This window comes from Mytilus edulis, chromosome 13, assembly GCF_963676685.1.
Source record: "Mytilus edulis chromosome 13, xbMytEdul2.2, whole genome shotgun sequence".
Taxonomy (NCBI): domain Eukaryota; kingdom Metazoa; phylum Mollusca; class Bivalvia; order Mytilida; family Mytilidae; genus Mytilus; species Mytilus edulis.
Genome location: NC_092356.1, coordinates 26,023,001 through 26,049,591, shown reverse-complemented (window position 1 = coordinate 26,049,591; position 26,591 = coordinate 26,023,001). Strand labels below are relative to the sequence as shown.

The window sequence follows — 26,591 nt, the reverse complement described above, 5'->3', positions numbered from 1 at the left end:
ATGTAATATGATATAATTACCCTCATTACATCTAACAATAGTCTTTTCATAAAAAAGGACTATTTTATCGTGAAAATATTCATATGAAATATTTATTTACAAACAAAACCTAGAAAAGGGAGAATTTCAAGGTAAATGACTAGTATTCCTCTACTTGCAACTTTCTGCAACATTTACCCAAGAATTCTTTTGCAGCATTTTCTTGACAAACAGCCATTATTTTATATTTAATAGTCTTTTATGTGAGGATTTCATTTGATGGGATCATGTTAAATTTATGTGATACGTATAGCAGAGCTTTAGTTTATATTTAGGGCTATCACGTGACATAGAATCAATGGTAAGTAAAGAAAGACGAGACATTTTAGCGTGTGTACTCTTTGTGTTTTATTCTCAAAAACAGGTAATACGGTTTAGTCTTGTAAAATGAAATTCAAACCAAACAATGCAGAAGTAAAACTACTTCATTACCGTGTGATGTTTCGTCTGTTTCAAGGGATTCAATTTGTCGTTTTTTTTTAACACTTTTCAACACACAATCGAAGATCATTCACAGGTGTTGTTACTGTGATTTCAATCGGAAATTCAAAATAACCTTAGTGGATGTCAAAGTTGACAATGAAATCCTATATAGCTAATTAGTCTAATATTATGCTTTTATTAAGTGCTTGAAACAACCATGTAGAAATTTTTCTTAGAAAAGGTGTAGTTCGTGATGAAAAAATACTAAGATATATGTGTATGTACAACCTGTCAATCTCGTCGTCTTTACTTGGAATCAACTTGGAAGTGATTTGGATGTTAAAATCTTCAATTGCTTTGAAATCGTTCGAATGTGATTTGGAATCTGTTCAGATTCCCCTGGAAACGACTTGGTAGTTGACTCGGAAACAACTTTGAATTCTACACTGTGTCTAAACCACACCGGCAGAATTTGATCGGACTCGATGGTATCTAACATCCGGCACAATGACGGAACATCAATAGACAGAAGAAAGACAGGTTTCTCCTTATTTTCTTATTTTTTTAATGATATCGAAGAATATATATACATAAACAACTATTTTCTGTTGTGATATGCAATATTTTCTACAACCGTTCTATATTAACGGAGAAATAAGTCAAAATGCATGTCAAAATGACGAATTGAGTGAACCTTGCCTCGAAATTGTTTAATTTCTCTTTAAATTGTTCACATTGTACGGAAAGAAAGGTACGGGAAGATAGATACTGACACAGAGATTGCAAAACTAGTCATTATGAGCATCTCAATACTTGTATTTATGTGTATGGAACGAAAGAAATAGGTCATGTCAAATAAAAATACACCGGTTTCGTCATTGTTGTTTACTACACAACACCCGGTTTCGTCTATATATATCACCCGTTTTTTTATATTTTTTGAAAACCAACAATTAATGAAAAGCAACGTTAACACGGATTTGAACATTGTCTTTCGAAAGAAATTAAATATATATGTATTATAAAGTAAACTTGGCGTGTTTACATTTATTTACATAGGTAATTATAGTACTACACATTTTCCTAATGAAAGTCGTATCCGTTATTTCACTGATCTTCAAACTAATTTTAAATGGAATATAAATACTCAATAGCAAACACTGATATCTAATTATTTTTTTAACATTAACATTATGATATTTTTTTTATATAGGTTTTGAGATACATCGCAGTATGTGACCCCCCCTTTTTTTTTTACAAAGAAAACCTAATTAACGCTTAAAAAACAAAATTTAAAACATCACCATAAAGTATGCAGAAGTTAAGATTTATATTACTAAGAAGTGTGTAAAGTTTGATGCAATAATGATAAATCATTTTGAGATATGGCGCGACATGCTAACAAAAAACACACTCCTGTTTTACTTACAAAGTTCTGTAACTCAAAAAGATATAATTTGATTTTCACTAAAAGGTTTACAAATCGTTTGACCATTTCAAAAAATAACTTTGTTAAGTTTCATGAAAACTAGATAAGCTCAAGTTACGGTGCGACATGTTTACGCTGGACATAAAGATAGACGGATAGCTAGACGGACGGACCGAATGACTGATAGATGGAGGAACGGACGGATGGAAGGACGGACGGACAGACGGGTGTATACAATAATACGTCCTGTCAAAATTGGGACGGGCGTGTAAAAACGCAAAGAAATGAAAAAAAAAATCGTAATTAAAGGTCAATAAGTTTTATTAGGATATCGGCCAAGTCGATTTATTTGTATATTTGTCTGCCTTATCATTTTCCTATATAACTTTTATATATGTTTGAGAAAAATGTATAGAAATCGATAAAAAGAACTTGATATTCGGCATTTATTATAATAAACATAATCCAACTCACATAATCCGATTTCCCGGGTGTCCCTGTTTTCTCATTTCTTACAATATTTTAATTCGGTATACACTTTATAAGATAAGTGGCGAATCTAGATGACGTATAGGTTGCACGCCCCGACCCCACCTTCGGTTGCCAAAACTATATTGATTCCTGTATTTAACGATTTTGTAAAGCAAAAAATAATCAAAATTTTGTTCGACTCGCTACGCTCGGCGGTATTTAAAGGTTGTACGAAATACGCCCACTTTGAAATAAACTGAATCCGTCTGTCCGTATATATTGTCAAAATATATTGACCAACGTCAGTGTACGATCATCATAACACAATGGCGACAGTACAGACTCGGTTTTTTTAATAATGTTAACAAAATAATTATTATTGAATTTTATCGATGACCTGAGACTATTATACTAATTTGTACATAGCAGTATAGTTACAATTAGTGATAAATAAATTTTATTTTAATGCATGGTAGTTGTAATCCTACATTCATTTTCTATGTCGATTATGCATGCATATACATTTGTCTTATTATCAACGTTTATCCTTAAGAAGATTTATTTTTAACGATGGTAGAAAAGATTACATACATGGAATGATTAGATTACTTATAAAGGTGTCCATTCTTTTGTGCGAGAAAATCACATATCAATTGTGTGTTTCGATTTTTAAGACCGTAAACTTTAATTTCAAGTTTAAACATGTTCAACATATTTTCCCATAACTCATATAGAAAACGCATATTTAGAGAGCTTTAATCTCAATATGCTGTTAAAAAAGTTCGGAATGCAAAGTAAAATTAAAATATTTGTGTTCTATAAGAGTAGGAATTTGCTTATTATTTATTTGAATCTGAGACTCATATAAATAATAAGCCGCTGTCCGGTGAACGAACTTGTTTTCGAACGACCCACAAAACTCATTTTGAACGCTGAAGTTAAATAATCAATTATAATGTAATGCGATTATGATTTTTTTTATTTGACCAAACCGGGTTATGCATTTTGAAATCTGCGACGAAACCGGGTTGTATACATTGACGAAACCGGCCAGTTCCATTTTGACATGACCCATTTCTTTCGTTCCATACACAGAGTTACAATTATTGAGATGCTCATAATAACTAAATTTGCAATCTCCGTGTCAATATATATCTTCCCGTACCTTTCTTTCCGTACAATGTGAACAATTTAAAGAGAAATTAAACAATTTCGAGGCAAGGTTCACTCAAATCGTCATTTTGCCGTGCATTTTTACTTATTTTTCCATTAATATAGAACGGTTGTAGAAAATATTGCATATCACAATAGAAAATAGTTGTATGTGTATTTATATTCTTCGATATCATAAAAAAATAAGAAAATAAGGAGAAACCTAGCTTTCTTCTGTCTATTAATGTTCCGTCATTGTGCCGGATGTTAGATACCATCGAGTCCGAACAAATTTTGCCGGTGTGGTTTAGACACAGTGTTCTAGTTGGAAACTATTCGGAAGATTACTGAAAAAGTCAATGTGTAATTTTACGAATGATGAACCGGAAAAGTTTCAATTCATAACTTCCGTATACAAATTTGCGAAAATTACATTTGGGATTCAAAGCTACATGAATTAGAACTTTGTGTATGTGTGTTAAACTTTATAGTGTAACATGATAAAATAAAAAATTAACATGTATTATATATTAAACTGTCGATATTAATCTAACTGGACACACCTATTGCTAACAAGTAATTGTTTTGACCATTTTATTAATTTGATAAAATCATGACGTTCCAAAACTAAAGAAATAAAAAGTTGACAAAAAGATGGCAAAGATACAACGTGGTACTTTGATCTATATTAGTTTACTTTTACAACTTGTGACATCGTTGGAGAGTTAGTTGTCTCGTTTGCATTCATACCACATCTTCTTATATCTTATATGGAACCCCCATTTTTTGGACGATCAATGCATTTGAATGGGGACATGTGGTTGGAACCCACCCTTTTTCCTGGGTTGGGAGCCCCCCTATTAAAATGACTGGATCTGCGCCTGGGAAAATCAATGATAACACTTTATCAATATCAGGAGTACGAACCACTTTTTAGATTAAACGTCATCTGGGACGCTCAAACACAAATATTTGAAAGACAATGATACATAAGCACTGCAACAGTAAACGAACTACAAGAGCAAAAAGGAAACAAAATATTAATCTGAAATAACAAAAGTAATAAGCTCAAATGAATAACAGAACAAACATTTGTTCGTTGACAACAAGGATTTTTATAGTATACAAACATACACAGAACAGTTCCTTATAATCTTATTTTGAATGTAACGTGAATTATGATTGGCTGACACTGTTTTGTCTATCAGCTCATAGGCATTATTTTGTCATCTGACCATCAAAATAGAATTTAGACATTAAATTATACGGAATGGCTATTTTTTTTTTCTGTAAATGAAGAAATAACATCAATAAATTCACAAAATCATCGTCAAATAGACAGTTTATCCGATTCGTCTTCATCCGAGTTGCTATCACTAATATCAGCCCTTGGCGCAAAATTATTCTCATCCAAGTCAATAAAATCGCTACCTTTGTATAGATCGTCATCATCGTCGTCAATGCATTTGTAATGGTCCGAGTTACCTTTAGCATTTCTCGGATAACTGGGAACTCTTCTAGGTGGAACGTAGATGTTTTTCAAGACTTTTTCTGCTGGCCAGTTCGTCATCTTAAATGCTTGGAGTACCCATTTGTTATGATTATTATTGAGTTTATGAGTTTGGTTGTGTTTGCATTTTTCTTCACATTTTCCGAATTTATATGAGCCACATAAATGTAAATGGATACATTTTTTCTTTCCAACTTTGCATTTTTTACGAAAATTATAGTCCCTACAGATGGATGGGGAGTGATTATTAAGTACCGTTTTAATTTGTTTCTCGCTAAAATTCTCTAATCCAAATTGTGTTACGAGTCGACTATTGTGTGGATTTTTAAAATCATGAGCGAGCCTGCAACCTTTGTAATTGCAGTATTTGTTTTTGACAAACCGACGACAAACGTGAAAGAAGTGACAGTTGACACCATAACCACATTTACCAGGATATCGAGTATTATTATAACCAGAACAAATGTCGGCGGTCTTTACATATGGTAATATGTATTCTATCTTTTCCTTATTGTTGAAAATATGAAACTGCGTCAAATGTTTTTCGAACCACCTTGGAATATCTACTGAAGACGAGAAAAGGTTACATTGCAATAAAAAATCTTCAAATGTGCAGCCATTTTCAAAGGTTTTGATGACAAAGTCAAAAATGTCGTTTGCGCTGACATCTTCGATGTTGTAGGTATCCGTTCCACTTGCTTGGTTTGCTATGGCGTTCAAATACTTTTTTTTCTTTTTTCCACCTTGCCTTTTATGTTTGCGTTCTTTCTCGTCATCTAAAGTGATAGTTTCTGCAAACACATATCAGAAATGATTTGATTACACATGAACACATTGCAATAAAGATTAAGATAATAATGTATGCAATATATTAAGAAAAATATTTTAAAAGCGTGTTTATTTCTGGTAAGTGCTATAAATCTGGAAACATGGTTTAATATCTAGTTGTTAACAACATCTTCCTGGTGTGACTAGGGATGGCAATTAAATATGACTAAACTCTATTACTAGAACAGGCTTGGGGTAATAATACTTGTAATCATTTTTCGGCAGTCAATCTGATTACATGCAATTTAATTTAATCAATTACTTTTCAAAACACCATGTAATCCTGATTACTTTTTTTATTTCTTCTGATTACTATAACATAATCTAAAATTTGTGTTCATGATAAATTTGTAGTGCTTTTGCTGTTTATATACATAAAAAAATAGTTAGCTAGTTAAAAAGTTTTGTTTATATTAAGCCTTTTAATTGATTTATTATTTCAGTAAAAAATAATCTGATACAGTATTGGAAGTCACCAGTAGCCTAAGAAAATAAACTAATCATAGATACTAGGATCAAAATTTAATGTTTACGCCAGACGCGCGTTTCGTCTAAAAAAAGACTCATCAGTGACGCTCGAATCCACAAATGTTTAACAGGCCAAATAAAGTTGAAGAGCATTGAGGACCAAACATGCCTAAAAGTTTTGCCAAATACAGCTAAAGTAATCTATTTCTGAGGTAGAAAAGCCTTCGTTTTTCAAAAATTCAAAGTTTTGTTAAAAGTTAATTTATAATTATGAACATATCAAGGATAACTCAAGTCAACACAGAAGTGCTAACTACTGGGCTGGTGATACCCTCCACCAGTGGCCTCGATACAGTGGTTGCAAATGTCGCAAAACATATTGTCTTATATGGTCTTTGCATCGGAAATAAACACATTTATGCTAAAACTAGTTGTTGGTACTATCCGGGTTATGTTCTTCAGACTCGGACTTCTCTTGAACTGAATTTTAACGTGCGTATTGTTATGCGTTTACTTTTCTACATTGGCTAGAGGTATAGGGGAAGGTTTGAGATCTCACAAACATGTTTAACCCCGCCGCATTTTTGCGCCTGTCCCAAGTCAGGAGCCTCTGGTCTTTGTTAGTCTTGTATTATTTTAATTTTAGTTTCTTGTGTACAATTTGGAAATTAGTATGGCGTTTATTATCACTGAACTAGTATATATTTGTTTAGGGGCCAGTTGAAGGACGCCTCCATGTGCGGGAAATTCTCGCTACATTGAAGACCTGTTGGTGACCTTCTGCTGTTGTTTTTTTCTATGGTCGGGTTGTTGTCTCTTTGGCACATTCCCCATTTCCATTCTCAATTTTATTCTCATATATTTTATGATGGTATGATACTAAACCCCTAACAGGAGGGATTTTGCTTGATATTCATATGATGAAGACATAATCTTTCAATCAGTTTAATTGAGGTCTGGACTGGAATGTCAGTAACTGCTAGACATCCTTTGTTAATTTATGTATCATTGTCATTTTGTTTAGTTTCTTTTGTTACCTATTCTGACATCGGAGTCAGACTTTTTTTAAACTGAGTTTTACTGTGCGTATTGCTGTGCGCTTGTATTTTCTACATTGGCTAGAGGTATATGGGGAGGGATGAGATCTCAAAAAACGTGTTAAATCCTGCTGCATTTCTCCACCGTTGCTAGTAAGATTTTTAATTTTACTTTCTACTTTCTGCCCTTCGGGTCTGGTCGGGTCATTGTCTATACATACACAAATGCATACTTCTGAGTAGCAATCCTGTATCAAGGAAATCATGGTATGAAATACAAGCCCTTAAATATCGTATCAACTGGAAGATGTATACTCCGTATGTAGGCCCTGCTGGAATGTTTCTACATAGAAATGGAAAGATGTCAGATGTAATGACGGAAAAATGGCAGTTTGGTGTATAATTCCAACCCAAGTCTAACTATGTAGAACTATAAGTACTATGTTTTTGTGCTGATTCAGTGTATAAAATAATTTGACATTAAATATTTTATGTCAGTGATTGAAGTGTATGTCCAATTTTAGCATATGTTTATTTATCTTAATTGTTTTCTAGTTATTCAATTGTTAATAAATATATATTACAATACTTAAAAAAAAAAACATAAATGTAAAAAGGTAAATTACAAAAATATTGAGCTCATAAGAAAATGTAAAAAAAGGAAAGTCCCTAATCAATTGGCAAAATTATAAGCTCAAAAACATCAAACGAATGTACAACAACCTAATTAGACGACATAGAACGTATATTGACAGCATAACCTGTATGCAAAATGAAACCTAGATGTGGAACTCCCAGTCCTTACCATGCATTAACAGGAAATAAATCTGAAAACAAATAAACCAGTTAGTGACAGCTGGGCCGAAGCATAATAAAGTTTTTGAAAGGACTGGAAAACAACTGGTCGAGTGCTGATTTAAAAAAAAAATATGTACATTAATTAGTGAATGGAATGAGTTTACCACGATTAACTGTATATTGAACTGATTTTGTATAACTTTGTAAAGTATATATGTTACAGGGAATTTGTGGAATCAGTGATTTTGTAAAATCACTGAAATTTCAGGAAATTTATAAAATCACTGAACTGATTAGTGATTTTATAAAATCCCTGATTTTGACTAGTGATTTTACAAAATCCCTGAAATAATTAAGATCGTTTTTACAGATACACTAATTAAATTCAGGGAATTTGTAAAATACATTCATTCATTTTTATTAAGAATTTCTGTGAAAAAAGACTACAACAGTAGCACTCAATAAGTTTGAGGTTAATCTAGTCTTTCTTTTAAAATTAAGTGAGCAGTTTTCAAGCACAAAACAACTAACATACTGTAGAACAATGGCTCAGACACAAATGTCTTGAAATCAAGAGCAAACATACACACAAAAATTACTTCAAATAATTGAGGTAAAATTAAAGTGCAACATATGGAACCAGGGAAAATATGATAAACATTTTGGAATATTTTGTCAATGAGCCACAGAAAAAAGACAAAACAAGCTCTTATCACTACCGTGTTTGAAAGAAAGTTACTGTTTATTATAGTTTTTCTGTATAATTACTGTAGAAAATAAAACCAATTATATCATTTTTTTTAAATCAAATATAAAAACTGAACATTAGGTTGATTGCTGTCATTAGATCCAGTGGCAAATATTACATGCATATTTCAAGAGCATCTGATTGCTGCATGAAAATTGATATTTAAAAAGCAAAAAAGTGTTGTATTATTAATTTGCTGCCCACAAAATAACATTTATATTCACAAAATAATAATAAAAAAAGACAACAGAAAATATTGGTAATGATACTTTGTTTTGTACTTGCATGTTTATAAATAGGTTAATCTAACCAAGCAAAAATAAACAAAGTTTTACCTACTTTGGTCATTTATTAGACACATGTATTCTATCACAACTCTTTTAATCCAAATACGGTAAATATTTTGTTGACAAATGAAGGTATGAAGTTTTTCAATGTGGAGATTTGAAAAAATTGTTAAAAACAATATTCATCAGATATGTTTTAAAAATATTATGTATGTCTTGAAGACATGTACAGCATTGTTAAGAAAATTCACATATCAATAGCTTATAGTGGTAGGGATGTCACCCAAACTTGTCTTGCAAAAATAAGCAAATTCAGAGTGATCATTCATTTGGTCTATCTTTATATTAAGAAAAACACATGTCTAATAGCATGTTATACTTTATTGCAATCAGGGATTTTACGAAATCCCTAGCTCTATTTTCAGTGATTTTGTAAAATCCCTAACATTTTCAGGGATTTTACAAAACCACTGAAACTTTTAGTGATTTTACACAATCACTGATTAGTCCAGTGATTTTACAAAATCCCTGATTTTACAAATTCCCTGTAACATATATAAAAGGATATGCGTTATGATTATGTGATTACAGAATAAAATTTAGAAAACAAAGCAACGGAAAACAACAACAAATAACAAAATGAAGCAAAATTAACATTAAAAACCAACAACAACAAAAGACACCAAAATATATTCGACCTATGAGTTAAATTGACATTTTTAATATACACGTTCGTCTGATTAAAGCACGAAAGACAGAAGACGGCTGAGCCACTGTTGACAATCTTACCTGGCGTCTTATTAATAGGTGAAGATAGTTCCCCGGAGTGATTATCACCATCTGTCATCAATTGTTTAGTTACATTGTCGTTGTGATTTCTTCCTTCGTTCTCACACAATTTATCCTTGTGCCTTATCTTAGAAGTACCTGTACCTGAAAAAATGAACAAGAGCAGTACTTTGAAAACTTTGCATGCAAGTTTTTTTTCGTAGTATGCATCATACGAAATACGTGATACAATGTATGTGAGCTACACACTAACTCATGTTCGCATACACCATTATCAAAATTGATCGTAAAGAGACACTGAAGACCTGTTGGTGACCTTCTGTTGTTGTCTTCTCTATGGTCGGGTTGTTGTCTCTTTGAAAAAATATAAAACAACACGTTTAATAATTTATTGCGTCCGAAGCGCTTTTCTGGATTTACCTTCATCAGGAACGCTCAAGCCAAACATTTGAAATCCGAAGATGTATAAGTACCGAAAATTGTTGAGGAGCTATATGTTAAAAATACCTAAAATAAATAGCCAAATTCATCTAAAGCCAACTTTGCCTGAGGGAGTTGAAACCTTAGTTTCATAATAATTTCAAAATTTATAAACGGACAATTTTAGTAAAGTTTGTTTAATCATGTCAGTACCGAAGCACTGACTACTGAGCTGATGATACCCTCGGGGACTGATAGTCCACCAGCAGAGGTATCGACCCAGTGATGTAAAAATATAAAACAACACGTTTAATAATTTATTGCGTCCGAAGCGCTTTTCTGGATTTACCTTCATCAGGAACGCTCAAGCCAAACATTTGAAATCCGAAGATGTATAAGTACCGAAAATTGTTGAGGAGCTATATGTTAAAAATACCTAAAATAAATAGCCAAATTCATCTAAAGCCAACTTTGCCTGAGGGAGTTGAAACCTTAGTTTCATAATAATTTCAAAATTTATAAACGGACAATTTTAGTAAAGTTTGTTTAATCATGTCAGTACCGAACATTCCCCATTTTCATTCTCAATTTTAGTATGATAATGTTATTGTTTTAATCGGAAACATCAACTATGCATAAATGTAAACATATAGCAAGTTGAATAGTGAAATTGCTATATATAAAATTGTTTTTTTAATGGGATTTGAAATAGTCAGCGAATTCGGTTTATGTTTATTCCTTCATTTTCAGCAAATATTTTATTCCAATTATCTGAATATGATGAGCACATGCCGTATTCTCCAAAATGAGGTCATATTATAGGTCGCATACACCTGGGTCAATACTGTGGCTTTCATGACAAAGATGTATCCGCGAAGTTATTGGGATGTTTTGACAATATTAAACCAAAACAATTTCTAATAACAAATTACTACTCAATAGTCCGTTTTTTTAATCTGACAAAGTCATATTCTTAATTTTTGTTCAATTTATTCTGTTGAAATCGAAGCTTATACCACTGTTAGCTAACCTTTACTAGTAGAGAAAATAGCAATCGTGTCATAAGGAATCACACATTGTCTTTTACTTTTTTTCAAAATGAAGTATGGCTAGTTTAACTTTCAAATATATATATATTATTGCTATCTGTATAATCAAACAGATTCTCGAATAAACCACTATTACCTGTTCTCTATATACCATGTAGAAATATTTTGTCAAAAATAAATTGATTTTATTCAAAATTTACAAGTAACATGAAAAGGAGTATAACATGGTTCTAGATCGTTTATACATTAAAATAAGTATCAATCTCTTTATTAAATACATTCTGTAGAACACACTCTCGTTAATAATGGTAATAACGTAATAAGCAAATCAGTATAAGTGCATTTATTCATCAATCTAGTTTAATGCTAGCAATAACTTACCCATATTAAAATAAATCCTATAACAGCAATGAATTAAGAATGTCTATTTCAAGATATTTAAAACTTACTACGATTTTCAGAAAATAGTTGTAATACGATTTTCAGAAAATCATTGTAATACGATATTTCTTTTGAATTTATCTAGGCTCTGCATAAATATATGAAACTTTATTGTATGCACATAAATGCTATATCTGAAAGGTTTAAAGGGATATAATAAACGTAAAGGGTTATGCACTCTATTGCATGATGAAACATAATGAACAAAAAGCGGCAAGTATAATGTTATCTATAATTTCTTCATTGTGTCTGTGATTTAAATTATTTGAACACCTCAAAGTTAATAACATGATTGTGTTGTTTTCATGTACACCCTGTTATAAGTGAGCTGAAACAAATACATCAATCTTCTTAATAAAGCTTTTACTGAAAATGAAACATTTTGTTTTACGTCAGTCGAATGAAGTTAATGCGGAATATTTATCAACAAGGTCTTATATTAGATCGTTGGTTTTCCCGCTAGAATGGTTTTATACTAGTATTTTTTGGGGCCCTTTATAGCTTGCTGTTCGGTGTGAGCCAAGGCTCCGCGTTGAATGCCGTACCTTGACCTATAATGGTTTACTTTTATAAATTGTTACTTGGATGGAGAGTTGTCTCATTGGCACTCATACCACAACTTCCTATATATTCTTGGTATCCTCTGAAGAACTGTTTTATAAAAAGAAATCTTCTATGGATCTAGCTACTGTCGACTGAAGTTTTTACGTTCTTTTTAATCTCATCGATGCATCTATAAGCAGGGCAAGATCATCATGATTTTCTACCCCATGAATAGATTATCGCAGCGCAAAACCTGTCGGAATATTGGATAGACAAGGATATTCTTCTTCATACGCTATATGGCTTTTCAACCTTTTTTGTATGCATCACTGATGAGAGTTTCGAAGACGCAAGACGTGTTTCGCGTACAAATCTTAGTCTGGTATTCGTGTTTTTCAAATTATAATCTTGGTACCTTTGATAACTATTCTACATCCAATAAAAATTAAGAATCGCGAAAGTAAGTTGACGCGAAATGGGATAGAAAGTGCTTAACGCAAAATACAGTATCCGCACAAATAAGTTGGTTTACAGTAGTTGAACTGTACATTTGTGTATGTCTTTGTGTACAAAAGATCATTAAAATTACGAATGGAAAAAGGGAATGTGTCAAAGAGACAACAATCCGAGCAAAGAGCAGAAAACAGCCGAAGGCCACCAATAGGCCTTCAAAACAGCTTGAAAAATTAGCACCAGGAGGCGTGCTTCAGCTGGACTCTAAATAAAAATATGTTCTAGTTCAGTGATAATGGACGTCATACTAAACTCCGAAATATATAAAAGAAAACTAACAAAAGGCAGATGCTCCTGACTTGGGACAGGCGCAAACATGCGGCGGGTTTAAACATGTTTTGTGAGATTTCAACCCTCCCTCTATACCTTTAGCCAATGTAGAAAAGTTAAAAAGTTTGATTGCATTCAAATACATTTTTAAAATTTAGAAGTGTTTTGACAGATTAATCTTTAGATGTATTAACACTGTTAGAATCGAGAAAATGTATGCTGCAAACCAAAGGTAGCATTCTTATAAACATGTACTATTCGAATATCCGTATTCAGTTAAAAGCGACATACGTGCTAGGATGTGTAATCGGATAAAAAAATAATATCATCAGACAGAAGACATGGAATCTTTAAGATTTATATTATTCATGATTATTCCTCGGAAACCAATTTTTGATGATATTTTTTTGGGGTACAAGAGAACCACGAATTAAAATGTTTAATAAAGTTTTCTAAAGAATTGCATGCAGACTTTGTAAAAACAACGAAATGAAATATCCACGAAAATGACGGTTTTCCTCAATCCAGGAAAATTGGTACTCACGAAAAAAAAATGAATCTACAATAGAAGAAATATCAAAGTCATTGAGCAATGAATATATATATATATATAGGTAAATCATATGAATAAACAAAAAAATACAAGGAAGTTCAAGGACGATAGCTTTGGTAAAAATTTGAAAACGGAACATGTTAAGAAATGATATTTGATAATTTATATGTCAAAAAATAGATGATAAACTCAGTGTATGCAGTTTCTCGTTTTCGATTTTTTTTTAACTAAAAAGTTGAATAAACTGCACTTACTTTTCAATGGACAACCATTTTATTTGTTGCTGAAAGTATGACAGGAGGACTTAGAAAATGAATTGCAATGACTGGTAAGGTATATAAGTAGCTTGTGTGAACATGAATAGTCTGCGACACAAAATGCAGGAAACATATGGTTTTCACAAATGAAAATGATCTTTTTGGGCCCAAAATTAAGCATGTGTTGCAACTCATGGATATATATATATATATATATATAACTCGTCTAAACATCAACCCAACAATGTTAGATCTGTAAATTTGCTTTCGCAAATTTTTGGTTCTTCCCTCGCCGGGATTCGAACCCATGCTACTGTGATATCGTGACACCAAATCGCCTGCACTGCAGCCGTCCCGCTAGACCACACGACCACCTGGGCTCTTAAAAATAGAGCTTTCGCTGGCCGTGTGTTACCTTTCCACGTCAGTTTTAATCTAGCGGCGTACTGCAGTACATGATATATATAAGGCATGAAGATGTTATTGTTACAGATCAGCTAAATTATCTATAGTAAAGGATCCTACAAATTAATGTAAGATACAGTCACAGAAAATAATTATATTCATAAGTACGTCTGAGTCAGTGACAACCCTACAACAGATGTGTCCATCGGATCGCCATCAATGATGGTGATACATGGCTGTGTACATAATGTATATACAACTCGTCTAAACATCAACCCAACAATGTTAGCAGGACGGCTGCAGTGCAGGCGATTTGGTGTCACGATATCACAGTAGCATGGGTTCGAATCCCGGCGAGGGAAGAACCAAAAATTTGCGAAAGCAAATTTACAGATCTAACATTGTTGGGTTGATGTTTAGACGAGTTGTATATACATTATGTACACAGCCATGTATCACCATCATTGATGGCGATCCGATGGACACATCTGTTATATATATATATATATATATATACAACTCGTCTAAACATCAACCCAACAATGTTAGATCTGTAAATTTGCTTTCGCAAATTTTTGGTTCTTCCCTCGCCGGGATTCGAACCCATGCTACTGTGATATCGTGACACCAAATCGCCTGCACTGCAGCCGTCCCGCTAGACCACACGACCACCTGGGCTCTCTTCCCGGCGAGGGAAGAACCAAAAATTTGCGAAAGCAAATTTACAGATCTAACATTGTTGGGTTGATGTTTAGACGAGTTGTATATACATTATGTACACAGCCATGTATCACCATCATTGATGGCGATCCGATGGATACATCTGTTGTAGGGTTGTCACTGACTCAGACGTACTTATATATATATATATATATATCCCGGCGAGGGAAGAACTAAAAATTTGCGAAAGCAAATTTACAGATCTAACATTGTTGGGTTGATGTTTAGACGAGTTGTATATAAATATATATATATATAAAAACTATAAAACAAATTCCCATACGTTTCGGCCATTACGGCCTTCTTCATTGGAATAAATTACAACATTGAAACAACAATTACATCACTTGGATACATTACGTTATAATAACTTTTATGACGTTCATTTGCCGCGTTTTTCGCTTTTTCAATATAAATATATTTATCATCGTTCATACATTGTGTTGAGTCCTTCAGGTTCTAGAGTTTTTAATTTTTTTATCCAAAAGGCTTCTTTAGTTTTTCTGTAAGTTTCTGTCCCAAATACTCTTTCTATGGCGGTAACTTTTAAATTTGTTATTGAATGATTGTTCTGAATGAAATGGTTGGCTACTGGATCTTCTGTTTTCTTTGTTCGTATTTTTGAAAAGTTCAATAGCATTCGTTGATATAGTGTATCACCCGTTTGTCCTACATATATAACTTTTTCACATTTTGTACAATTAATCGCATATATCACGCCTACGGTTTTACAATTTATTTGTCCCTGAATGGTATATTCTTTGCCGGTGTTGTCACAAAATACCTTGGTTTCATTTAAATGTGAGCATAGTGCACATTGTTTACCACATGGTCCACATCCATTAGTTTGCTTATAAAATAATAAATTATGCTTTTTGTGTACTAAGATGTCTTTTATGTTGTTATCACGTTTAAATGCCACGATAGGCGGATCGGGAAATATTTTCTTTAGTCTTTCGGATTGATGGAGAATTTTAAGATTTTTTCTAAGAATGGAATGTACATTTGGAAGCGCATTGGAAAAAGTAATTACTAAAGGTACCCTGTTGTTTTCTTTCTTCTGTTTGTACTTTAATAGATCTTCTCGGTTTAATTTGTCGACTTTCTTCAATTGAACTTCAGTGGACGAGTTATTGTATCCACGTTCTTTTAGGTGCGTTTTTATTTCTTCTCTTCTTGTTTTGTAATCTTCTTCTGTTGAGCAAATTCTTTTGACACGAATGCCGAGTCCATATGGTATAGCATTTTTTACAGAGTTTGGATGGCTTGACGACACATGTAAGTATTGGTGTTTATCTGTTGATTTTGTATAAAGATCTGTTTTAAATTGTCCGTTTTCTATGTGTACAAACACATCAAGAAATTCATTTTTTTCAGTTGAGTAACGCATTTCTGTTTTAATTCGCGGATGCAAACTGTTTGACATTTCGTGAAATTTTTTTAATTCATCTAAACCATGTTCCCATATCCCCCAGATGTCATCAACATATCTCCAATATGAAAATGGTTGTAAATTGCTGTTTTGAAATAAATTTTCTTCCCATTGTCCGAGGTAGGTGCAAGCATAATTCATGCCTAGATGGGAACCAATAGCTGTTCCTTCAGTTTGTAAAAAGTGCTTTCCGTTGAAGCTAAAATTATTATTTTCAATGACTAAATCCATCATTTTAAGAACATCTTCAGTTGGGATTGATGTGTTAGTTCGATTTTCTAGTGCTGATTTACATGCTTCTCGTGCTTCTTTTCTTGGTACGCTTGGATATAATTTAGTTACATCTAAACAAAACATTATTGCGTTGTCTGGTAAAGGCAGTTGTATTGCATTTAATTTGTTTAAAAAATCTGTTGTGTCTTTGATATATATATATATATATGTTAAATTCCTGCCCCCTTTTAGAGTATCAAATTTTCGTGTTTGTAACATTTTATTAATTATGTTTTTTCAAGCACATTAATTTTTAAGGCGTTGCTTTAAAGCTCACTCTAAGAATAAACGATCATCGCCTTGTTCTTTTATGAAAGGATTTCAATTGTATTTCGAACGCATGAGATGCATATCACACCAGTCTTAAAAGTAAAAACAAAATAATAATTTCAAGTTTAACTATCAGGAAAGCTGTTTAAGTTCTGTAATGACAGGCAATGTCATATTCCTTTACGTAGTGTTGAAGACAAAAACATTGATTTCTTAACAAAACAGTTTTTGTTATTCATGGAAAAAAACCAACAAAAAATATCTTAATTATTCATAACAGCCTTTCGCATTCGGGGAAAGGATAACAATATCTTACCCATTGTGAAGTTGTAATCTCTATTCTAGCAATCCAAGAAAAAATATGCATATAAAGTGGAACTTGAATAAGAATTTACTTATTTAACCTCTGGTTATACAACTAGTCGTATTGTGCAATGATCCAGGTTACAAAAATGTATTTACCTTGGATATGATCGAAATTTTTTACTTTAATGACATCTATTTAAAGGTAGCTTTATTGACATCGATTTTTCGGAAATTGAAATGCGGAATTTTTGTGAAATCGTTTCGACTCTTGAAATATTGATTGCATTTGACTAAAAGTGTATTGAATCAACATTTTAATCATAGAAAACCGTTGGTGCAAGGCAAAAATAATTCAAATATAGTAAATTTGGGAAATGGGTCACAGATTACTAGGACTTACGAGATCTGACATGATAATAGCAGAATGCCTTAATTAATTTAATTGCCAAGTATGTGCACCATTGGTAACAATGGATGCACAAGCCCCTCAAAGTTAATTCTAGCAAACAAGAATTGCAAAAAATCAATCCCCAAAGAGTTGATGCATAAACACAATAATCTTGTTTATTTAAAATTTGCTTAGCATTAAATAGTACGTTAACAACGTATAGGATAAGATACTTGTTGATTTGTGATTAGTTCGTAGACATGAATTGGTGAAAATTAATGCTGATAGTTAATTGGTAGAGGCAAAAAATCCATCTTTTATATTTAACCAAAATACTTCATACATTGTTACCTGAATAACGTAAATGCAATTTAACCAAATATATTAACATGTATGATAAAGATGAAAGCATTAGAGTTTTTTTTTCATTTGACACAATAATAAGGAGTAGTCACAGAATATTTAAATGTGAATATAAATAGATTGGCTATTCGAATCATACATCTGCTTACTAAAAGGGATTTTATCAAACAATTGTCCGAAATGTTTTTACAAATAAACAGTAGTATACCGCTGTTCGAAACTCACAAATCGATTGAGAAAAGAAAAACAAATCCGGGTTACAAACTCAAACTGAGGGAAACGCATCAAATATAAGAGGAGAATAACGACAAAACAGAAACACAACATTAAAATGTAGCACACACAGAAACGAACTATAATATAACAATGGCCATTTTCCTGTATTGGTACAGGACATTTTAAGAAAAAAGGTTAGGTTGAACCTGGTTTTGTGGCATGCCAAACCTCACGTTTTTATAGCAATGTTTAATAAAACATTAAAATGACAACATTACGTGACAGGACTACAATACAAATAAATGGGAGAACATATAGGACAGAGAAACACACGGATAATAGCTAACAAAAGGCACCAGGTTTCAAATCTAATACGCCAGACGCGTGCCTCGTCCACACAAGACCAACCAATGACGCTCAAAAAAAAGTACAAAATTGAAGAGCACTATGAAACAAAAGTTCCAAAAAAGTTGTTCCCAATATGGCTAGGATTTTCTGCCTGGGATAAGAACATCCTTATTATTTAGAATAAATTATACTTTTTCAAACAGTAAATTTTATAAAATGACTATATAATAGATATACATGATAAAACCGAAGTGACAACATTTGTAATCACAAACAAACTAAAAACCCAAACAATTATAATAAAAATAATTTAAAAAAAAAAACGATGGGAAATTTGTTGCATCTAAAAAAGAAGAATAATCAGAACCGAATACATCAGCAATTATTGTTTATCAGATAATTGAATTTTTAAAATGAGGCTACTGGTGTATGTTTTTTTTGTTTGGATTATAATGTGTTTGTATTATAAATCAAAAGTGTCTGCTTACACTGGCTTACGTTCAGAAACGCCTCTTTTTGTTTAGAATGATTATTATCACGTGCATTGTATTCTCAAGAGTGTCAAGCCCGTTATAACTTTCTCACATAGCATCTGTTTAGCTTCATACAAACATTTTGTTATACAAAAAAATATATAAAAAAATATTTTCGACATACACATGTAGTCATATTCTCAGTTTTTTGTGCAATTTTCACCTGTCTAGTTATTATTGCCAGAGTATCATCGCAGACAAACATTTTGTTGACATTTAGTTTTTTTATACCGAAGAAGCATTAGCCGTTTAAAAAGTTTTCCAATCTACCATGCCAAGAGGGAATTATAAGAAAGGGACTCCGGCTAGAGGACAGGGGGTAAAACGACGAAGAATGGCCGACCCTAAGGAGAAAGAACAAGCTAGTGCAGTCAATTCCAGATCATCTGTGGTCCCGCTTCCAGAACTTAGCACCAAAAGCATCACTGAAACCATCTCCAATGAATTCTATAACAGAGGAATCAGGTAGATTTTTTTCCGATTCGTTAGCCGGAAATACATGGAAAAGCTATTCAAGAGCGAGATCTGTTCTTGCTTTATTCCAACTTTTATATACACTGGATAAAGTATGGCCAACTCCTGTTGAACAGTTAGTACAATTCATCGCTTATTTATCCTTGAAGCATTTTTCTCAAGCTACAGTTCGATTATATATAAGTGGCATTTTCTTTTCGCACAAGGCACGTAATTTAGAGGATACTACGAAGAATTTTGTTGTACGAAAATGCTTGAAGGTTCACACAGTAATCAACCACAGAGAGACAATAGGGTGATAACATTATCATTACTACGAAAGATTACAGACGCTCTTCCTAGTATTTGTTCATCTTTTTATGAATCTTTATTATTTAAATCTTCATTTATTTTGGCATTTTTCGCTATGTTACGTGTAAGTAAATTTACGACAAAAAATAAATCTGATTCTAGTACCGAGGCATTACAATTGCCGGATGTGGTCTTGTCAGATCGTCAATTAAAATTAATATTAAGAAAAGTAAAACAGATCAGAGAGGTCATTCAACGTTCATTGGGATAAATAAATGCAGAGATAACGCGAGTATTTGCGCTGTGTTAACATTGAAGAAATATTTAGCTGCACATCCTACGATTTCATGTCGTAATCGTTATTTGTGCATTTGGACGGGTCACCGCTTTACCGTTATCAACTGTCAGCTATGCCAAGGAAGTCAGTTAATTTTTGTAACATTACAAACCCTAACCTTTTGAAATCGCATCAGGAATGATAATGGAAAGATCTGGGTTCATCTTTTCAATGTGAAATATAAATGTGGCCATCTCCAAATTATATATTTATACATATAGGTGCAAATGATTTAGTATTTATGAAATCAAAAGAGTTAATAGAGAACATCAAATGTTCAATTTTAAGAATACAAGTTTTCGCACCTGACATTAGAATAATATGGTCAGACATTTCACCAAGGTCCTATTGGCATGGAACATTAAGGCCAAAGTTAGTAGAAATAGCAAGAAAAAAGAGTAAATTTTGCCGTAAGATCGTTTATGAAGATCGAAGGTCAATATATTTTGAGGTATACAGCCATCAAAGCCTCTGAATCAAATTTCTTTAGACATGACGGCTCCCACCTGTCACAAGTCGGTATTGGCATTTTCTTTAATAACATTAAGGCTGCCATTGAAACTTTCGTACTCGGTGTTGCTGAGGTTTTCCCACCATATAAATGAGCGCAGAGAATGTTTGGCGGTGTATGGGGATTTATAAGACCCTCATTCATTTGGCAGTTCAGGGAGACAATAAATGGACTTTGAACTGTCCCCACCTGGTACATATCTCTATCCTACCGGCACTTTAGTGGAGGGTATTAAATAATTTCCTAGGGTTCACTCTTGTCATCAAGAGCAATCCCCTCCACTTCTGGTATCAGAAGGGAGGTGTCATCTCCGCAGTACACATAATTCAGGTTGTTTGCATTTAAAAAAACGGAGAGACTGTTGTTTTCAGAGGTCTGTGTAAACAGAGTGGAGTTCTCCGTCCAGTCCACTCTTGCACGTAGGAGGGATGTTTTGACAATTATTTTATCATAGGGTCACCGATATCCTCTTTTCAATCATTTGGCTATCGGATTGTTTGTCTCCCTGGAACTGTTTAAACATTTTATCTGCGGCCTTTCAAACATCCAAACATACATATTTTGTACATATACTTGTTGTACTATTAATAATAAATATTCTATATTCATTCTACAATTTGTATCGTTGGTTTTTCAGCGCCAATAGTCCGTTTATTAAATAAAAGTCTTATAGTTTGTGCTCTGATAATTTAATTTGATTTCAAGCTTTATTTGTATAACAAAGTATCCTAGCTTACTGTTGTCACACTGGTTAACCTTTTCTATGAATTTTTACACTAAAAATAGCACAAGTAAAATAAGAAAAAAAATGATACCGTGGAGATGGTATCCACAACCAAATATTTTTTACAGATCTATTCATTTGATTTGATAAATACCATTTTGTGTTTCTTTGTTAAATTTTTGTTCGTTTTTATTGTGATTTAGATTAAAAACAAAATGTTGAATGCTGTAACCCAATTTTTGACATATTAACTTATTTCGGTTTGTTTTGTTCACGCATCGCTGTCAATGTAATGGAATTTAATGCGACTGTCATACAAGTGAGATGTTTAGCTAGCTATAAAACCAGGTTTCATCCACCATTTTCGACAAAGGAAAATGTCTGCACCAAGTCAGGAATATGACAGTTTTTATCCATTCGTTTGATGTGTTGGAACTTTTGATTTTGACATTTTATATGGGACTTTCCCTTTTGAATATTGGTATATTTTTCAATGTTTTTGTGGGTTTACTCTTTTTTCACTTAAAGAAGAGGTTATAAATGTTGTTTTAAGTAAATCACCAAAGACACCATTCTGGTTACTTTGTTCACTGCACGCGTTTCGTTTACAAGAGTCTCATGAGTGATGCCCTTATTATAACAGTTCAAAAACTGATTCCCAAGAAGACATAATTTAATGGACAATGTTAACTGTAATATGATAAGGTACCATTATGTCCAATTTGCACTAAAAGTAGCAATACATAACTCAATTAGAGACACAATTATAAGATGTGGGTATTTTTTTTTAATAAAAGAGTAATTTGGCCTTTAAATATTATTCGATTCGAGCGTCACTGATGAGTCTTTTGTAGACGAAACGCGCGTCTGGCGTAAATATAAAATGTCATTCCTGGTATCTATGATGAGTTTATTTTCTTAGACATGTTATATTCACCATTTGCTTGCTTTGCTATTCATCATTGTTATTTATGAAAAAGATAATGTTGCCTTAAAAAAGAATGTTATTTTTTTTATTTCATATTTTACATAATAAGTTTTATTAAAATATCTAGATATAATCTTCAATAAAAGATTTTTTTTCTGTATTCATCGGTTGTATAATAGTTATTTCTGCACTTTTGCTCTTGAATCTACTTTTGTATCTCATAAACGTTCTTATCTACTTTTTGTACATTTTTTGTAAGGAACATTGGCTATGTTCCAGACCATATAAGTATTTGAACTATACGCGTATGGTCATGACCGTATGTATATACTCATATGGCCTGACCATACGCGAAGGGTCGAATCATATGAGTATTATATTCGTTTGGCTCTTAACGCACCGTATAATATGAGTATTTATATCATTTAAGTATTTTTCGAATAATTATGACTTTCTTTAAAGGAATACCAAGCTTATTGTCTAAACAGAAAACGACACAAGTTATACTATCTGAATGCCATTATCTGTCACATATTGTATTAAACTTGGTGTATCTGTTATGGTGAATACGCTTGCGTCAATTTAAATCGCCTTAATATTGCCGATATAAGTCCGTAAAGAATATTTTCTGCTTTCTTAGTGTTTCATTTACTATTTCAGAAACAAAATTCTTCTTATTTCTGCTTATATTCATGTTTTTGATGTGTTCTTGCTCATTCGACCTTGCTGTGATTGTAAGATGTAATGAATTGGAGAAAGAAATTCACACGAACAAATTAACTAGAAACATCTTATAAGTATAAAAAAGATGTGGTATGATTGTCCATGAGACAATTGTCCACAAGAGACTAAAATGACACAGAAATTAGCAACTACAGGTCACCATATGGCCTTCAACAATGAGCAAAGCCATTAAGAAACGTTTATAATGTAGTAACATCAAATTAAATCACGAATAGAAAATTAAAAAAAACTAAAAAAAGAAAGAGGGTTCATTGTCCAGCGTTCTTGTGAGTTGAGCAATTGTCTTATTGTTTCACCATTTACTAAGATATTTCAAGAAGTAATTTTCAAAAGTCGACTTATTCGTTTCGTAACGACAGATCGATATTGACCATGTAAAACATATATTTTATTATAATTCTAACTTGTAAGTCATACTCATTTACCAAATTAATATGTACGACTGATTATCATCTGATTGAACAAGACTATTGCTCAGATGTTCATGACCATACGCGTATAGTCCAAAAACTCATATGGTCTAGAACAGCTACATAGTTGGATTATTATTTTATTTAACATTGCCATAATAGTTATCAAAGGTACCAGAATTATAATTTAGTACGCCAGACGCGCGTTTCGTCTACATAAGACTCATCAGTGACGCTCATATCAAAATATTTATAGAGCCAAACAAGTACAAAGTTGAAGAGCATTTAGGATCCAAAGTTCCAAAAAGTTGTGACAAATACGGCTAGGTAATCTATGCCTGGCATTAGAAAATCCTTAGTTTTTCGAAAAATTCAAAGTTTTGTTAACAGGAAATTTATAAAAATGACCACATTATTGATATTCGTGTCAACACCAAAGTGTTGACTACTGGGCTGGTAATACCCTCGGGGACGAAACGTCCACAAACAATGGCATCGACCCGATGGTGTAAATAGTTATCAAAGGTACCAGGATTAAAATTTAGTACGCCAGACGCGCGTTTCGTCTACATAAAACTCATCAGTGACGCTCATATCAAAATATTTATAGAGCCAAACATGTACAAAGTTGAAGAGCATTGAGGATCCAAAATTCCAAAAAGTTGTGACAAATACGGCTAAGGTAATCTATGCCTGGGATAAAAAAATCCTTATCTTTTCGAAAAATTCAAAGTTTTGTGAACAGGAAATTTATAAAAATGACCACATTATTGATATTCGTGTCAACACCAAAGTGTTGACTACTGGGCTGGTAATACCCTCGGGGACGAAACGTCCACAAACAATGGCATCGACCCGATGGTGTAAATAGTTATCAAAGGTACCAGGATTAAAATTTAGTACGCCAGACGCGCGTTTCGTCTACATAAAACTCATCAGTGACGCTCATATCAAAATATTTATAGAGCCAAACATGTACAAAGTTGAAGAGCATTGAGGATCCAAAATTCCAAAAAGTTGTGACAAATACGGCTAAGGTAATCTATGCCTGGGATAAAAAAATCCTTATCTTTTCGAAAAATTCAAAGTTTTGTGAACAGGAAATTTATAAAAATGACCACATTATTGGTATTCGTGTCAACACCGAAGTGTTGACTACTGGGATGGTGATACCCTCGGGGACGAAACGTCAACCAGCAGTGGCATCGACCAAGTGGTGTAAATAGTTATCAAAGGTACCAGGATTAAAATTTAGTACGCCAGACGCGCGTTTCGTCTTCATAAGACTCACCAGTGACGCTCATATCAAAACATTTGTAAAGCCAAACAAATACAAAGTTGAAGAGCATTGAGGATCCAAAATTCCAAAACGTTGTGACAAATACGTCTAAGGTAATCTATGTCTGGGATAAGAAAATCCTTAGTTTTTCGAAAAGTTCAAAGTTTTGTAAACAGGAAATTTATAAAATGACCACATTATTGATATTGGTGTCAACACCGAAGTGTTGACAACTGGGCTTGTGATACCCTCGGGGACGAAACGTCCACCAGCAGTGGCATCGACCAAGTGGTGTAAATAGTTATCAAAAGTACCAGGATTATAATTTAGTACGCCAGACGCGCGTTTCGTCTTCATAAGACTCATCAGTGACGCTCATATCAAAACATTTGTAAAGCCAAACAAGTACAAAGTTGAAGAGCATCGAGGATCCAAAATTCCTAAAAGTTGTGACAAATACGGCTAAGGTAATATATGCCTGGGATAAGAAAATCCTTAGTTTTTCAAAAAATTCAAAGTTTTATTAACAGGAAATTTATAAAAATGACCACATTATTGATATTGGTGTCAACACCGAAGTGTTGACTACTGGGATGTTGATACCCTCGGGGACGAAACGTCCACCAACAGTGGCAGCGACCCAGTGGTGTAAATAGTTATCAAAGGTACCAGGATTATAATTTAGTACGCCAGACGCGCGTTTCGTCTACATAAGACTCAACAGGGATGCTCATATTAAAATATTTATAAAGCCAAACAAGAACAAAGTTGAAAAGCATTGAGGATCCAAAATTCCATAAAAGCGAAGCAGGAGATTTGGCTAGCCACAAAACCGGGTTCAACCCACCATTTCGTTCTTAAAATGTCCTGTACCAAGTCAAGTCAGGAAAATGGTCGTTGTTATATTATAGTTCGTTTCTGTGTGTGTTACATTGTAGTGTTGTGTTTCTGTTGTGTCGTAGTTCTCCTCTTATAATTGATGTGTTGCCTCAGTTTTAGTTTGTAACCCGGATTTATTTTTTCTCAATCGATTTATGAATTTTGGACAGCGGTATACCACTGTTGTCTTTATCTAAAGTTTTAGATATTACACTCTTGTTTGTCTTAGCACTGTGGTCAAATGCTTTATAAAATATAGTAATAACACGATATAAATTACAAAGAAAGGGTTTTTATAAGATCTTGAATACAATCTTACTTACAACAAAGTGCATTAATGTAAAAATTTTACTATAAGAAGTATAACTTTGAAACTCTTTTTATATAATTTACACTTATTTACTTTAATGACCTACTATAATAATTCTCAATAGCAGTAACATCTTTCTGCCAGTACATAGCCTCTACACTATTCAAGACTTCTACAATGCCTCCTCGCGACAGCATATGGTAACTAGGATCTAGCATCCTAGGCATTATTGTAGAGGATCTCGGAGCAGCAAGGGCCCTAGAGATGCAGTGTGTAGGCCCATCGGCGTGTGGACACGTCCTTGCACTCATCAACCTTGTCCCACCTATGGGTAAATAGTACCACTGTCTTGTGGTTAGTTTTGGGAAAATCAAAGGCTATGAGAGCAGACCCAGAAAGAAAAGCCGGGAAGATTGAACTCGTCA

At 33.0% G+C, this 26,591-nt stretch overlaps 1 protein-coding gene across 1 annotated transcript; it reads right to left on the bottom strand.

The window, feature by feature from the left end:
- Positions 1–4,792: 4,792 nt before the first annotated feature.
- Positions 4,793–26,393, bottom strand: LOC139500210 (uncharacterized). Its single transcript, XM_071288949.1, has 3 exons — positions 26,273–26,393; positions 9,980–10,123; positions 4,793–5,815 (listed from the first exon to the last, which is right to left on the bottom strand). The coding sequence occupies exons 1-3, from the start codon at positions 26,391–26,393 to the stop codon at positions 4,845–4,847; spliced, it is 1,236 nt and encodes a 411-aa protein (XP_071145050.1). The 3' UTR covers positions 4,793–4,844.
- Positions 26,394–26,591: the final 198 nt, after the last annotated feature.

Coding starts and splice junctions, on each gene's coding strand:
- LOC139500210 (XM_071288949.1), bottom strand. CDS start 26,393: ATGCCTAGGATGCTAGATCCTAGTTACCATATGCTGTCGCGAGGAGGC. Junction 10,124..26,272: donor TGCTATTGAGAATTATTATA/GTAGGTCATTAA, acceptor TCATTTTTTCAG/GTACAGGTACTTCTAAGATA. Junction 5,816..9,979: donor ACCTATTAATAAGACGCCAG/GTAAGATTGTCA, acceptor ATGTGTTTGCAG/AAACTATCACTTTAGATGAC.